Here is a 14,948-nt window from a genome sequence, read left to right on the forward strand (position 1 = left end):
GTTATATTCTCAGATAACACTAAAAGCAGAAGAAGAAACGAGACAGCAAGTGAATGTAATATTTAACTAGTGGGACACCACCTCGTGAAGGATGTTCACTCATTTGCACAGAGAAATCACGCAGTGCTTGGCACAACACATTGTTAGAGTAAAATACATTAGTTTCGCTATTAGTAAAGCACACTGCTGAGCTACAGAAACCACTAATTTCGAAGTGACCGGATGAATTGGTACCTCCCACTTACACTGGCAAAGTTTTGAATATTCAAACAAAATCATCCTGAAACGAAGGGAGTATGAGTATGTAGTCCATTAATGACCCATAGAGGTGATATTAAGTAGAACACCTACAGCCTTGTCACATGAGTGTGGCATACCAAAACTCGGACGAGATCCAGTTGTTCAAAGATAAGTACTCAGGCTTGGGACAGCCAGAGGGCTGGACAGTGGCAAATGCTGTAGAGTAAGAAGGATTTTTGTTCCACTATTTCCACTCAGGATTTTCTACTATGGAGAAAACTCTTCCTCATACTCCCTCTCCAAGTTTGGTGAGGACTCATTCATTTTCCATCCCAGAAGGGGAGTCTGTTCTTTTACTGGAGTAAAACTAAGATAGCTTCCACTGTGGGCGAAGGGCAGTTGTAGGAAGCTGACTAGTATAGTATACAAATGTAGGAGTACACTATGCAGATAGGACAGGTGACCCTTATTAGTTGATAGAGGTTTAAATTATTAATCCCAAATGCTCTTTTGTGGTACTGTGGGGGAGCAGTTAAGGCTTAGCAAAGAGTAGTGTTAAGCATTTGTCGAAAACAGTCAAACAGGACACACAAGTAGAAACTCAAGACCAATTTAGAACAAGTATTTGCAATGCAATAGGTCTCGCATTTACTTGAGTTGGAGCTATTCGCATTGTAAATGCATAACTGGACTTTTTTTTTTGTAACCACATTAAATGGTCAACCCTGCTGCATATTTTGGTCCTTTCTGTCACATAATTCAGTGATCCTGCATATAACAAAAGGGCTAGTAGGCTTACAGGTATTTTTTTTTCTTTTTTTAAACCAGGCCCTTAAAACACAAACTACTCCCAGGTGGCAAAACTTATTTGTCTAGGCAGTTGCTACAGGCGACATTGCCCACAGGGAAACTAATAAATAATTTTACTCCTACAATGCGTGCTTCCTGGATCACCGTCCCCTTTACTGCAGTCTGGGGAGCTGACTAAAACACCCATTTTTTTTTACATGCTTGAGGAGAGCCGCCTCACATGATAATAATGATCCTCAGTCAGTCTTAAACTGAAATATTAGTTATAAAATATTGACCATTGTACAGCATAATCAACTGTAAGCTCTCCTCAAGGTTAGTTTAACAAATATGCGCACAAAGACAAAGTTTCACAGACTCAAACATGTGTAGTTCATCTAGTCAGGTTTCTGCTTTGTATTCATAGCTTGTATCACATAAAACTCAAACTACAAGTCCCAGAATTCAAAGCCGAAAAACTAAATGAGCGAATCATGTTTTGAACTAGAGAGCTGGACTCTAGAAGTACTACTCCAAAAGTTGGCTTCCAACTTTATGATATTACAGTTGAATGCCCTCTTAAATAGTAGTGTATCACAGTAAAAACATAGCAAAGCCAGGATTTCAGCACCTTACCTGACTGTATCAAGTACTGCAGATACAGCTGATAAGCTGGGTTTGGCTAAGTGCACAGAGTTTGGCAGTGGCCACAGTGCACAGATTTCAAAGGTATTTGTTAATGAGTTCAGTAAAGTTGTAATATTGCGCTCAAACAAATAACTAATTGTTCCTGGAAGCCAATAAATCAAACATCTTCAAAGCAGAAAATAGCTTTAAAGCACTATGCAGTAACATGGCTGCTGCATATAAATGTTAAAGTACTAAATACTGAGGCAACGCAATTTTAAAGCTATATCGGATCTATATAATCCGTGTCCAGCCACTCCCGGCCCCTTCAGCTCACTTTTACAGCGTTTTTTTTTTTTCCCCATTTGTGACATTTTTCTGTCTAGAGTGCACCTATTGGCCTGTATAGAGTGCACCTGATTTATGTTCTTTCTGAAGAAAGAACATACTTTTGTCTAGTGAAAAGCTTGGACTCATCATATTGTAGCGCACAGGGTTAACGTACCTTCTACAAAGAACGTGTATTAGGAAGTGTGCATATAATGTAAAAATGTCAAAATAACTTGTGATTAATTTTGTTTCTGGAGGGAAAAACGTAGTTTTATCTAGTGGAAGCTTTGACTCATAAGGTACCACGGAGGGTTAATAAGCCTGCTGGAAAAAACATCACAGAGCGCATACAATGTACAAATGTCAAAATAACTGGTGATTTATGTTTTCTGGAGAGAGAACATACTTTTGTCTAGTGGAAGCTTGGAGTCATCAGTAGGTTAATATGCCTTCTACAAAGAACATGTAGTTCTTTCTGGATAGAGAACGTACTTTTGTCTAGTGGAAGTTGAGTCATCATAAGGTAGTGCAGAGGGTTAATGTGCCTGCTGCAAAGAAAGTGTGCTCAGCAAATCACAAATTGTATGTAATGTAAAAATGTATAAATAACTGGCGATTTATGTTCTTTCTGGAGAGAGAACATACTTTTGTCTAGTCTAGTAGAAGCTTGGAGTTATCGTAAGGTAGCGGACAGGGTTAATAAGCTTGCCGCAAAGAACATGTCCTAAACAGATCAGAGTGCATATAATGTAAAAACAATACTGTCGACCGAGTTCGCGATCGGAGTGCTGTGAGCACAATGGCAGTTCACCCACGCTGAAGTATATCGGCAATCGTGCAATTATCTCTGTAACAGGGAAGAATCCAAGACGGTAACAAAACCGTCCCAAGGTGGGGAAAACGCAAAGCATTTACCAATGACATCAGGTCATTTTTGAAAGGCAAGCCCACGAACGAATAAAAATGATGGGCGTGAGGAGGGTGTGGTTAAAAGCCCACAATCCTTACAACAGGCCAAATCGCGTGTGCGCTCAACCTAAAAATAATGGTGGGGGAAATCAGTTCTTGGAGGTCTCTGGATTCAGTTGGCACCGTTGTTCCACTTCTACATGGGCTCTGGGGCTCGTGCGCAGTGGTGCTTTCGTGTGTCAGGTCGCAGCAGTCCAAGGCTCTCGCTGTTTCTGCTATCCCGCGGAAAGTGGCTGCAGGCAGGGAATGGGGGACCAGTCCGGCAAAACCCAAAGGGAGGTTCAGCTCTTGAGGGTCTCTGTGCGTCAGGGGGTACCATCTGTTCACTAGTACTTGGACTGGGGGGCTTGTGTGCAGCGCTGCTTTGTCTGGCGGGGTCTCACTGGCAGAGGCTCTCACTGTGTCGCTTTGGTGCCTGCAAGGGATCCATTACACAGGTATGGGTCCAGGGAGGCTTCGGGAGAGGTCAACATCTTGGGACTTCGGGGAGGTGGCAGAGTTGACATGCTGAGCTCCAAACGATCTTCTGCTGGCTCATCGTTCTCTCAGTGGGCCCAATGGAACAAAGTACCAGACTTTGCTAGCAGTGCTTGCGGATGCAGGGAAACAGCTCAACGGTAGTTGAGGTGCCGGGCAGTCCTCCAAGGGTTTGGAGAGGGTGGGATGGAACAGGACACCTGCAAAGAAGTTTAGATTCCTACAGTAGTATTGGCGTTTGACTGCCCACAAACAAAGGGGTTTGTTTATTTCTGTTCTAAAACTTGGCTAACCATGTCTTGATCTGCCCATTACCGGGGTGTGTGGGGGAGGGAGGGGGGGGGGGGGGGGTTTACAAACAGAGTTGTCGCCACACTCTTGACAGTGCAGTCCACATAAGTAATTGTTTTGCCTTCCAGAAATCCTTCTTATGAAGTCCTCACTGGAACAAAGGGAGCCGTTTTCAGGCATAAAGGTACATTTTAGGAAGAAAACTGCTTTTTGAAACAGGCCCTATGTGTCCATTACGTGGTAATTACTCAGAGTACAATCCACTGGCTTGAAGGAAAACTGAATCTAAATCCCAGATCAGTTGCCTAACTCAGAATGTGTTCTTTGGTTAGACAGCTGAAAAATTAATCCGGATTTATTTCACTTACTGTACCTCACCAAACTTCAAGAGCAAGCAGCTAGAAAAGACACCGTCATTCAAGGCCCCAGGATCTTAATCAGCTTTCCTCCTACCCAATATATTTATCCCCACCTTCGGTAATGAGAATGCCGAAGAATAACTAGAGTAAAAAAAATATACTCTCCTTAACTCCCAAACCAATCTATTTTTGTGATGTGTTTGGAAAAACTACACGCACACATCACCAGATGAAGACAGTTCCTTATGTCATGTCAAACATGGAGGTCTAAAATTGATGCCAATCACTTACGTTGTAGCATACAAGGGCTTCATGTAAGAAACTTTGAGACAGACTTACATGAGCCTACATCACCCACCTAAGACATCTACCTAACCAGAAGGCAAATATGAAACTACTGAATTTATGTGTGAAGCCTACGTTCCTCAAATTAATAAACTGATCAATAATGATTATGGGTACAGATCTTAAAAGTGTAAATACATAACCCATCTTGAAATATGATTACAACTTATATTTATTGAGCAAGCATCTCTACTTAACAGTACATACCTTCCATGACCATATAAAGGATCTATTAAAGGTTCGTCAACATCTTCAATTTCATTTTTTATGTTTTCAATTCCCTAAAAAATAAAATAAAAGTAGTTTAATTAAATTAGCTACAAACAATTTAAAAATGAGACTAATTAATTAATTTTCCCGCTTATGAAACTGATCTAATAAATATTTAAAGTATTATAACTAAAAATGAATTGGGATGATTTGCACATCAGCAATATTGCATATCATAATAACCCTTAAACTGGTTTTAGTATGACTGAGAACTACACTAACACAAATCATGATTTTTGTGAAGCCTTTTAAAGCAGAGCTCGAGTACAATCCAACACATAGATGTTAAGGAAAAAAGAAATCAGACAGCCAACCATACATTTTAATGAGCGTCTTGAGAGGATTTAGTTCTAAATATGGATATTTTCAAGATTTTATGCACGAGGTGCAAAAGAAAATAACTGAAGGTGATGTAAAATTGTGACTTGGATTATATATTTTAGAAACAAATTTAGTGGGGTGTGGTACACAAGGCAAACGATGACTTATGAGGCCTACTTTTGTGTTTTCTACGAGGGAAACCTAAGCACAGAGGAAAATATCTGCAATGTGACCAAGAAAACCTTCAGTAGAAGTGGCACAATTCTTGGTCTCGACTACACCTGAAACAAACTCAAAACTTTCAGTCACAGGTACAGTACAAGTCACATCCACCAGGTTATGGGGAAAAAAAAAAAAACATTTAGCAGCGCAGTCGACAGTAACAAGTCACAGTATACAATGTATGTGCAGGAGATCTAGGTTACACTGCAATACCAAGTAATAGGAAATCATGAAAATCAATTCAACAAAAATAGGCATGCATATTTCCCGCATAAAAAGTAAAACTAAGTATCTACTAACAAACCTTTGTAAGAATGACTGAATACAAGAAAAGTAAAACGCCAAATCTATTTCTCCACACAGGATATTGAGCCATCACTGCATCCTTAAATTCAGCAAAACTCTGGAATGATTTTTTGCTTAAGGGAGAAAAGGGACAAAAAAAGTTTTTTTTTTTTTTTTTTTTTTTTTTTTTACACAAAAAAGTTGAAAAGTTACACAACCCCTTTAAAAAATACTTTGATTTTCAACACAGAGTGGTTAAGACAGCTCTCTACCTAAAACACTGCAGAAGGTACACAACTGAGACAAGTCATTTCAAAGTGATGTGATGTGAAATTAAACCTTTGAAGGGCAGGGATAAAAATCAAAATTTATACATGTGAAGAAAGGTATCCGTCGATCAGATGCTGGGGAAGTAATTGAATTAACTGTAAACAAGAATACTACTTTGATAAAGAAATGCTATTGCTCATTCCTCTGTCATTAGCTTCAAAAACAAAATAATGACTATAAAAGTGCCAATCCAGAGTAAGGCACTATTTTTGTGGGATCTTAACATGATGACTTTTACATCATTCGCTGTGAAACAGAAGACATAAGATTGCAAGCTGTATTGTGTTGTTGGTTATTACAATATCAACCTGACATCAAACGTTAAGTTTATGAGAGTTACCATCATTAGCAAGCTTAGGGTAATGGTAATATATTGCAGGGTGATATAGGATCTAAGCGGAAACCTTACATATTCAGATAGTAGATATTTCATAAGATTAGCTCTGCCTAATGCATTCTGGAGTTAGTCTTGGTTCCTCTTAGCCTACTGTGTGGCAGTTCATTTCTGCAGAATAAGGGGACAATTTAAAAAACATTGAGAAGTACGGAATGTATTATGAGTAGTACTTTTTTTGCATACTCCTCCATTCCTTTGTGAATCGGCCCTGAAATGTCCAACTCCCTACTAGAAAAAGTGCAGAGGGCACAATCCATTTCAATTTGTACTAGTTGTATATTATTTCCCAAATATGCTATTTTTAGGTGTTTGGGCCAGTTCACATTGGCATGAGGAGTACGTAAAACAGCACTCCACAAGTACTAATTTACAGATTCCAGAACCCCCAAATTAATAGGCTACTAAGGGTCCAAAGGCACACATTTGAACCAGTTAAATTTCCAGCACATTCCAATGCGATGCTTACCTATTTCTAAAACAGGAGAGATAAATTTAACAGTAAATATACTACACTTTTAAAACTCTCCACATAGATGTAATATAGTAGGTTATGATATTACACTGACCCACCCCAAACGAAGAGTTTGCTAAAGATACAAATTTAGGACAGCTCTCACTGAAATACTGATTTTATGCTTTTCTGCATAATTTGTGAAGTCCAATACATTCTAGATATACGTATGCAAGATATGCGTTTATATCTAGCATTTCAGTGGAGGTAAATCAATTTATGCTATAAAGCAAAGCAAAGTAAATGTGTTCCTACCAAATTAACTGAGGCATCCCACTATCAGATAACATACTTTGGGGGTCATTACGACCCTGGCGGCCGGCGGTAAGGTGGCGGTAACACCGCCAACATGCTGGCGGTGTTCCGCCAGCAATTATGACCGTGGCGCAATTGCCACGGCCATACCGCCGGCACCTCCAATATACTGCCAGGATTCCGCCTGGCGGTCATAATACCCAGGGCACCGGTGCAAGCACCGCTGCCCTGGGGATTAGGAGTCCCCGACCGCCAAAGCAAAAACAACAAGTGATGGACGGAATGCTGAACATTGTCAAACACTCACCCCCAGTCATAGATCTGGGTTTAATCCATCGTTCTTTTGCTCACCATGCCACCCCAGTTTGGACCCAGCCATATGCAAATCAGTCTTGACCCTGTTCCTCATGGGAACAGTCCAGACCGAACTGCCAAGCCAGGTCCTCACTGGACCGGAAACAAGCATCCTGGGACCGGTTTCGGGGTTTCACCCCTCATCAGCCAGGCTAGCTTGAATCCAGTGGCATGGGAAGCACGGGACCCACGTCTGGGCATACCCTTCCCACTTAGGGCGACAAAGCAAAAACAACAAGTGATGGACGGAATGCTGAACATTGTCAAACACTCACCCCCAGTCATAGATCTGGGTTTAATCCATCGTACACACCGCCATTGAAAGGCATGGGCAGTGCAGGGGCCCCCAGGCAAAGCCCCGTCACGCATTTCACTGCCCGAATTTCGGGCAGTGAAATGCGCGATGGGTGCTTCTGCACCCGCTGCACATCAGCATTGCCGCAGCTCTATTACGAGCCGGCTGCAATGTTGATGTGACATTTCCGCTGGGCCAGAGGACGTTAACACTGTTACAGTCCGCTGGCCCAGCAGAAATGTCATAATAGGGAGACAGGAATACCGCCAGCAATGGCGGTATTCTGTCTCCCGCAGCCTCGGAGGTCTTTTTCCAAGACCGCCGAAGTCGTAATGACCCCCTTTATGTAAAGACTGCAGCAATAGCATGCTGTTTGTTAGACAAAGACAGGAACTTTGAATTCTAGTTTACTATTGCCTCAGAATTAGGAATAGTTTACCCTCCCCCTACAGGGTTTAATATATTAAATTAAAAAAACAACAGCACATTTATTTCACGACAGCTCTCACTTCTGAAAGCTCTTAAAGCGCTGTTACTTGCCTCTCTAGTTAATTGGTGAGGTGCTTATTAAAGCCTTCGTTCTCACACATTTCATCTAGCAAAAGTCAGTTATAGTTAACTTGTTCTGAGTGAAGTGCTCCACTTCTCTTATAGTTAGGTCCGCTCTAAACCAAACGTTAGTTTACTCTGCTATAGCCTCTGTTCAGGAGGAAAGAAACACACTGAGCTTTGAAAGCTACTCGAGGGCTGAGTGAAGGAGCAGTGGACCTTTTGTGCTAGGGTAGAAAAGCAAGCAAACTGCACTGATTGACTGGTGCCACTTACTGTCCTGTCTTCCGCCACATCTAGCTTTTTCCAGAAAACACACTTTTTAACATTAATATTGCTGCTCTTCACGAGGAAACAAAGGAAAATGAGCTTTGAGATTTTAAAGTGTCTCTGGTGCGTAGAGTAGCTTGGCAATAGATATTGCTCAGCTGAGGTGAGCCCTCATCGCTAACTGACTGGCGTCCCTGGTTGACACTGCCTGTTTGTCACTCCACGTGCATGCAGAACATTAGGAGGCAGTCATGTTTCTGTATGTGTAAAGAGTGTTCTGGATGGCGAAAGATGAAAATAATTATCTTGTGTGAAAGAAGATTTCTAGAACCAGCACAAAACTAAAGCTCGCCCCAATAAACCAGCCACTGAGCTGTTTCACCGCCACTTTTTGAAGACCACTAATAAAAGGGGGCTCTGGTACACGTACTAGATACATTTCAGAATACAAATCTTAGAATCCATTGTTAAATGTGTACAAATCTCAAATAACCCAGAACGTATGATGAACCCAATTGTTCAAAAACATGGAAGTGGAACATAAAGCCAAAGATAGCTCCAGGGAAGGGAAAAACAGTAAGAGCAATATAGGTCTTAAAAATCCCAGGACAGGAATTCAAGCCCTTAAAAGGCTTCAAACCCAAGTGACTGTAACTGAGGCAAAAAGAAGGAAAAAAGAAAGCATTAAGAGTAGAATTCCAACATAAGGAACTAATGAAACCTTTTCTATGTTCCATATCTTCTGCTGTTCCAGCTAAAGAGAAAGTTATTGTTTATTTGCTAAATAGTAGCAGGATTAGGAGCTGAGCTCCACAGGACAACATGCAACAAGATTCCGCTTCATCAGCTAAAGGAATGGACAGTAGCAAACGAATATATCCGCCTGCTCCACAGAAATACTAAGGAAGCAAGGTATGAAAACTCATCTTAGAAGGGTAGAGAACGAGCGAGGACATGAGATCAAGCAGTTGCTGAAAGGAATTCTGTCACTCGGAGTACCACAATGAAAGCATTCTTTCCTACAGGTATGCAAGGTGTAGTACATGGCTCAGCAACAAACTAAATAATACATTCATGATATAATGCCGTAGGCCAGGTATGGGTGTTCTAGACTAATTGGTGTGGGCTTTCCATGAACAATGTTTGGGGTGCATCTCTTATTCACTGTTGAAACATGTTTGAGGATTGCTGTTAAGAGAAAGTATCAAATATCTTTCTTCAGTACCATGGTTTCCTGTTTGAAATGACCATCATTCGTGTGGTATTACACTAGATTTTTACCTTTAACTGTTAGCCACAGGACAGTGAACACGTTTCCCCCTGCTAACCAGACGTAAAGTGATTGTCCTTTCCCCTTATATCATGGTAAGACCGGCACACATCTAACTGGCACAGTATATGTGCCAACATGTTCCCATGATCTGTAAATTAAACGCACCTAGTGGATTACAGTACTCATTGTGCCACTCACTAAAGTAGCACTATAAAACAAGTTTCCAGGCCTTCCCCTGCAGCCTGGGTATGTAGTTTTAAATAGGCATTTCGACCTGCTAAAAAACCTTTGGTCAGATGAAGCAAAATGCATCTTTGACATTAACCCCCTCCTCCCCACACACACACACTCACACACACACACACTTTTTGCCTAGTATCTGGTGTGATTTCAGCTGGAAATGCCCTGGGTTCCGGATAACCAGATCCCCAAGTGCCAGACCTCTTTCTCAAAACTGCACAGTTGTTTCCCTAAATGGCATAAACTTTAGCACCCTCTGCAAGTCCCTAGGAAACGGTACCCCTGGTAACTAAAGTCTGAGGTACTAAAGAGGGTTTGCAAGGCCTGCAGCATGAATTGTGCCACCATACGGGACTCCTCACCAAGCACACAGACTGCCATTGCAAGTTGTTTGTCTTGGTGCAGACAAATGTGAAAACACAACTTGGCACACAGCCTATTTGCCATGTCCCCTTGCATATATTGCAAGCAGTGTTAAGTCACCTATCTAGCAGGCCTTACAGTCATAAGGCAGGGTGTATTATATTAAATGTGAGGGCATGTCAGCAGAGGCATATCTGCTTGTGCAATGTCTTTGTGATGGCATACTTAGGAATTCTGGGACAGGGGTTACGACCACTTCCAACAGGAAGTAGTCATACAGGTGGGAGAATGTAGGGACCCCAAGGGTCAGTAGCCCATTGGCTGCTACCCTACACACCACCAACGCCCCCAAAATCAGTTTTTAGAGGTACTCCTGGCACCAGAGAAGCACATCCTGACAACCTAAGAAGACCAACGACACCGAAGAGGAGAAAAGAAGCAGCTGGTCTGCTACCAACCCCGCCGTTTTGTTTGTATCTCTCGTCAAATTCTGCGCCAACGTCGACTCATCCTCCAGCTGTGACTTCAGAAAACTGGGAGAACTGCCAAAAAAGACTCAAGACCTGCAGTGAACAGCAGACTTGTTCTCCAACAAACTTCAAAGAAGGGACTCTGAAGCCTCTGGAACAGCCAAAACCCAACACCTGAAGTGACCACTGCATCAGCTGTCTCCAACCAGAGTTAAAGTGAATCACCGGTGGTAACAAGGTTCCTCAGCCCTTGAGAGTGAGTTCATCATGGTTTCACCCCTTCTGGACTCCCAGACGATGCATGCAGCCCCCCTCTACAGTGCCAGTCAGAAAAAACTGATACCTAGGGACACCTCTGCCCTGTTGCCCCCAAGTTATGGAGAAGAGGACCAAACGGTGCCTACCTGTGCCCGAGCATCGTGAGGCCTGAGCCCCACTGTTGGTTCAGCTAGATTGGTCTCCTGGCTACCGCCTGCAGCCTCTTTCCGCGGTGACTACTCCCAATAAGAACGCATTGGGCACCGGATGTTGTTTTGCACCAGGCCACTCCTGTGCCCCTGGTTGTGTACTGTTGGTGCTGCCTTGGACCTTGCCCACTACGCACCTTAACTCCTAGAGATTGGTCTTGTAAGTCCCTGTATTCTACCTGTTTGCAGAACTTGATTTTTCTGACCATAGGATAACATTGCAGAACTCAGAAATTGCACTGTGTCCACTTTTTAAAGTGGTGAAAATTCCAATTTAAAAATGTGCTTACATTAATGATTTTTCTCAGATGCCTAAACATATAAGAGATACTTGCTAGTTTTATAAGTTGGTATGGATCTCCTTCTTGAGTTGTAGGTCTCATTTACTATTGTGTGTATTTGTGGATGTCTTGCACTCCTCTGTGTTAAGTCTAAGGCTGCTAGACCACACTACTCCTAAACAGAGCACTTCGGGAATTGCATAGCAAGTCTTGTCTACTCACTGGGACAACCCCTGGACCCTTTACAGGGTATTCACCTACTACATAAAGGGCCAGCTTCCTACATCATATCCAAGCTTTCCTTTTTAATACTTATAAGTTACACTTAAGTTAGGTCCTAAACGCCCATAGGGCAAGGTGCATGGCATTTTAAAGCAGGACATGTCCATTTCAAGTTTTAAATGCCTGGCGGTGAAAATCCTAAAACGTTATATTCCACTGTGGCCATGCTGGTCTCCCCACCTCCCCCCCGCGGCCTAGATTTTCACCTATCCACAGGCTGGCAGTGGCAACCTCAGTATTCTGCTCAGAACATTCCTACACCTGTGAAGAATCAGCAGGACTGCCCTGCTGTCTGAAGAACCTGAAAGAGGACTGCTTGCCTTCAACCCAGGACCCCAAGAAGGGACTCCAAGGGTCAATTTGCTGACCTTCAGATTGAGCTACATGAACCCAATAAAATTCAAAAGGCCTTTACTGCAGCTGCCCAGATTAGTTCCAATTGGACCTGCCCTGGATCCTTCTGCTTGATTGAGCCCTGACCTCCCAAATGTTATCCCAAGGCCTTGGGCCCTTAGCTGGTATCAAACAGTACTCCTACTAAGGTTTTCTGAAACCTGGGGCTTGGAAACTTTGTGCTTTGAGAACCGAGGGTGACTGGCACCAACCTGTAAAGCAGATTCGAAGAAGGGGCATCACCAATGGGCCAAAGATTGATATTGCTCCCGCCACGTCCTTCTCCGCAGTAGCAAATCAGATTCAGCAGGACTTCATGGTGAAGGTGTCTGACCTCATGGAACACTCTTTGGCTACAGCCTAGCCATGCTGGAAGAATCAGAGCCCCAAAAAAGTGACGCTTAAGTCCGAAGGTGGAAATCTTCACTAGGTGATGGTGCAGAAAGCATCGTGCTTCTCAGCACAAAATTACATTTCTCCGAGTCGTAGCTTTCCCACAAAAGGTCAACATTTTCACAGAGACCTTGTCCTGCGGCTAGCTGCTGATATGGAGCCCTCTTCAGCAACAGCCTGCTGCCTTGCCACGCAGAGGGTTTTTGATATTTCAGAGATTAATCCAAAGTTAAAACTTTAAATACTCCAATATGTGTAATAACTGGCCCCCTTTACAAATGAACCCCAGCATTAAACTGAAATTCAGGTTTCTAGTGAAGAAAATGCAAAACAGGATCCAGCGTATACCATGGATTTGCAGTAAACATGGTATACTTAAATAGTAACCTAAAGTTCATATTTCATAAAAATACGTATTATCAGAAAATCGATAATTGTGCTGAAAATCTTTTACTAAATTGAAAAGGAAGTATATCAAATAAATGTATTATGAATTCATATGTTACCATTAATGAGCAAAAGCATTTGATCCTCCAGGCGCCCCTTTCACTATCAAGGCCACAAACCCTCACCCTCAGTCACATACTTCCTCAACTAATCATAAACCCACACTAACTCACTTGGGTCATATTTATGAGAGGCTTGCGCGCCTTTAAGTGAGGCAACATCACTGGAAACCTTTCAAACATATCTATAAGGCCATGCAATGCCACTTTGTGTGGCTGTGAATGGTCTCAGATATGGATGAAGGCAAGGTAGCACAAATTGCTGCACTGCCTTATTCTACATTAGGAATGTGTTCCATGGGCGTTGGGGTGGCTGTTCTCAAGCAACACTCACCGATTTTGACGCATCCAAACATTTACAAGGCCATGTAAACATGGGGTTGCATCAAAACCTTACAACTCCCCCGGGGAGGCGCGAAGAGGAAAAGGAATATGTTACTTACCTTGTAAGCATCTGTTTTCCGGCATGCAGTGCTGTAGATTCACTGCATGCCCCCATGGACAGCCCCTTAGCACATCTCACTGCCCAAATTATGGGCTGTGAAATGCGTGACACACCACAACACTGCTGCCGGCTCTAGTATCAGCCGGTGTCAATGTTGTGGTGAGTTTTCCACTGGGCCAGCTGGCGGAAACTCTGTTTTCGCCCGCTAGCCATGCAGAAAACTCCTAAGAGGGAGGGCAAAAGACCTCCATTCTTGGCAGTCTTTTGCCTGCAGCAGCATCAGCGGTCATGTGAAAGGACCACCTAAGTCGTAATGAGGCCCTATGATCTCTGGACCCAGACTGCTAGGTTGAGAGTCCTGGGATCTGGGGTGGGTGCCTTATTCCTCTGTGGTTCCGAGTGAAAAGATCCAGCCTATCTGGGATCTTCTTGTGAGGAACTACAGAGATGTCTAGTGATGTTGTGAACCAGGGCTGACCAGCCCAGGTCAGAGCTACTAGGACCATTGTAAGAGACATTTGCCTGAACTTCCAAACCAGAAATGAAAGGAGAGAGAGGAGGAAAAGTGTAGGCAACTATTCCTGATCAACTCATCCATACTTTGTAGTCATTGACAGTGGGTGTGGGAACCTGGATGCAAAGTTTATGCATTTTGCGCTTTGTGCCGTTGCGAAAAGGTCTATGTGAGTGAACCTCTCCACCTGTGGAAGTATGGAAGTAGTACTTATGTGGAGTTCCCATTCATGGACTTAAACTGCATCCTGTTTAGCAGGTCTGTAAAGTCGTTGTCCATGCCTAACTCAGAGATGGAAGGTCCAGAGGGACAAAGCCCTTGACGAATTTGCATCAACTCGACAGCCTGTTGTAGTTCGATGCGCAGGGGGAAGAAAAGAAATACCGACAAATAGAATAGAACCAAAAGAGAGATGCAACAACAGTTGTGACTGAGCGGTAGCACACACATCTGAACTAGATGGCAGAAAAAAAAAAACAAGAAAAAAAACACAATCAATGGAGTATCAATGGAGCCCATGCACAGTATTACCAAGTAGGAGTCACTCACGTTGTGACTAGAAATTCTGTCTTTGATGAAAAACAACATGCACACAATACTAAATGGCAGGAGTATGTATCTACAGCCACACATGCATTGAAGATATCTTTATTTCTCCTTGATTTTTTCCTTATGTGTGCCGCATTCTGAGCACACAGAAAGAGGGAAAAGCTTCCCAGGATTGTTTTTGTGCATGAGGGTGCCCCTTCCTGCACAAAAACAACACTGCGTGCAACAAAGGCACTGTTGCAACATGAAGCAAGGGTGCCCTCAAGCGCACTAGGCTGCCAAAATG

General features: G+C 42.8%; 1 protein-coding gene across 2 annotated transcripts in view; it reads right to left on the reverse strand.

Annotated features, from left to right (window-relative positions):
* The window catches only part of MINDY3 (MINDY lysine 48 deubiquitinase 3), a 190,116-nt gene that overhangs the window by 118,032 nt on the left and 57,136 nt on the right, over window positions 1–14,948 (reverse strand). For both annotated transcript variants that reach the window (XM_069211595.1, XM_069211594.1), the window contains exons 7-8: window positions 5,545–5,659; window positions 4,635–4,708 (exon numbers count right to left, since the gene is read on the reverse strand). In XM_069211595.1, the coding sequence (XP_069067696.1) occupies window positions 4,635–4,708; window positions 5,545–5,659 (189 nt within the window). The remainder of the gene's footprint in view (window positions 1–4,634; window positions 4,709–5,544; window positions 5,660–14,948) is intronic.

This window comes from Pleurodeles waltl, chromosome 10 (genome assembly GCF_031143425.1).
Source record: "Pleurodeles waltl isolate 20211129_DDA chromosome 10, aPleWal1.hap1.20221129, whole genome shotgun sequence".
Taxonomy (NCBI): domain Eukaryota; kingdom Metazoa; phylum Chordata; class Amphibia; order Caudata; family Salamandridae; genus Pleurodeles; species Pleurodeles waltl.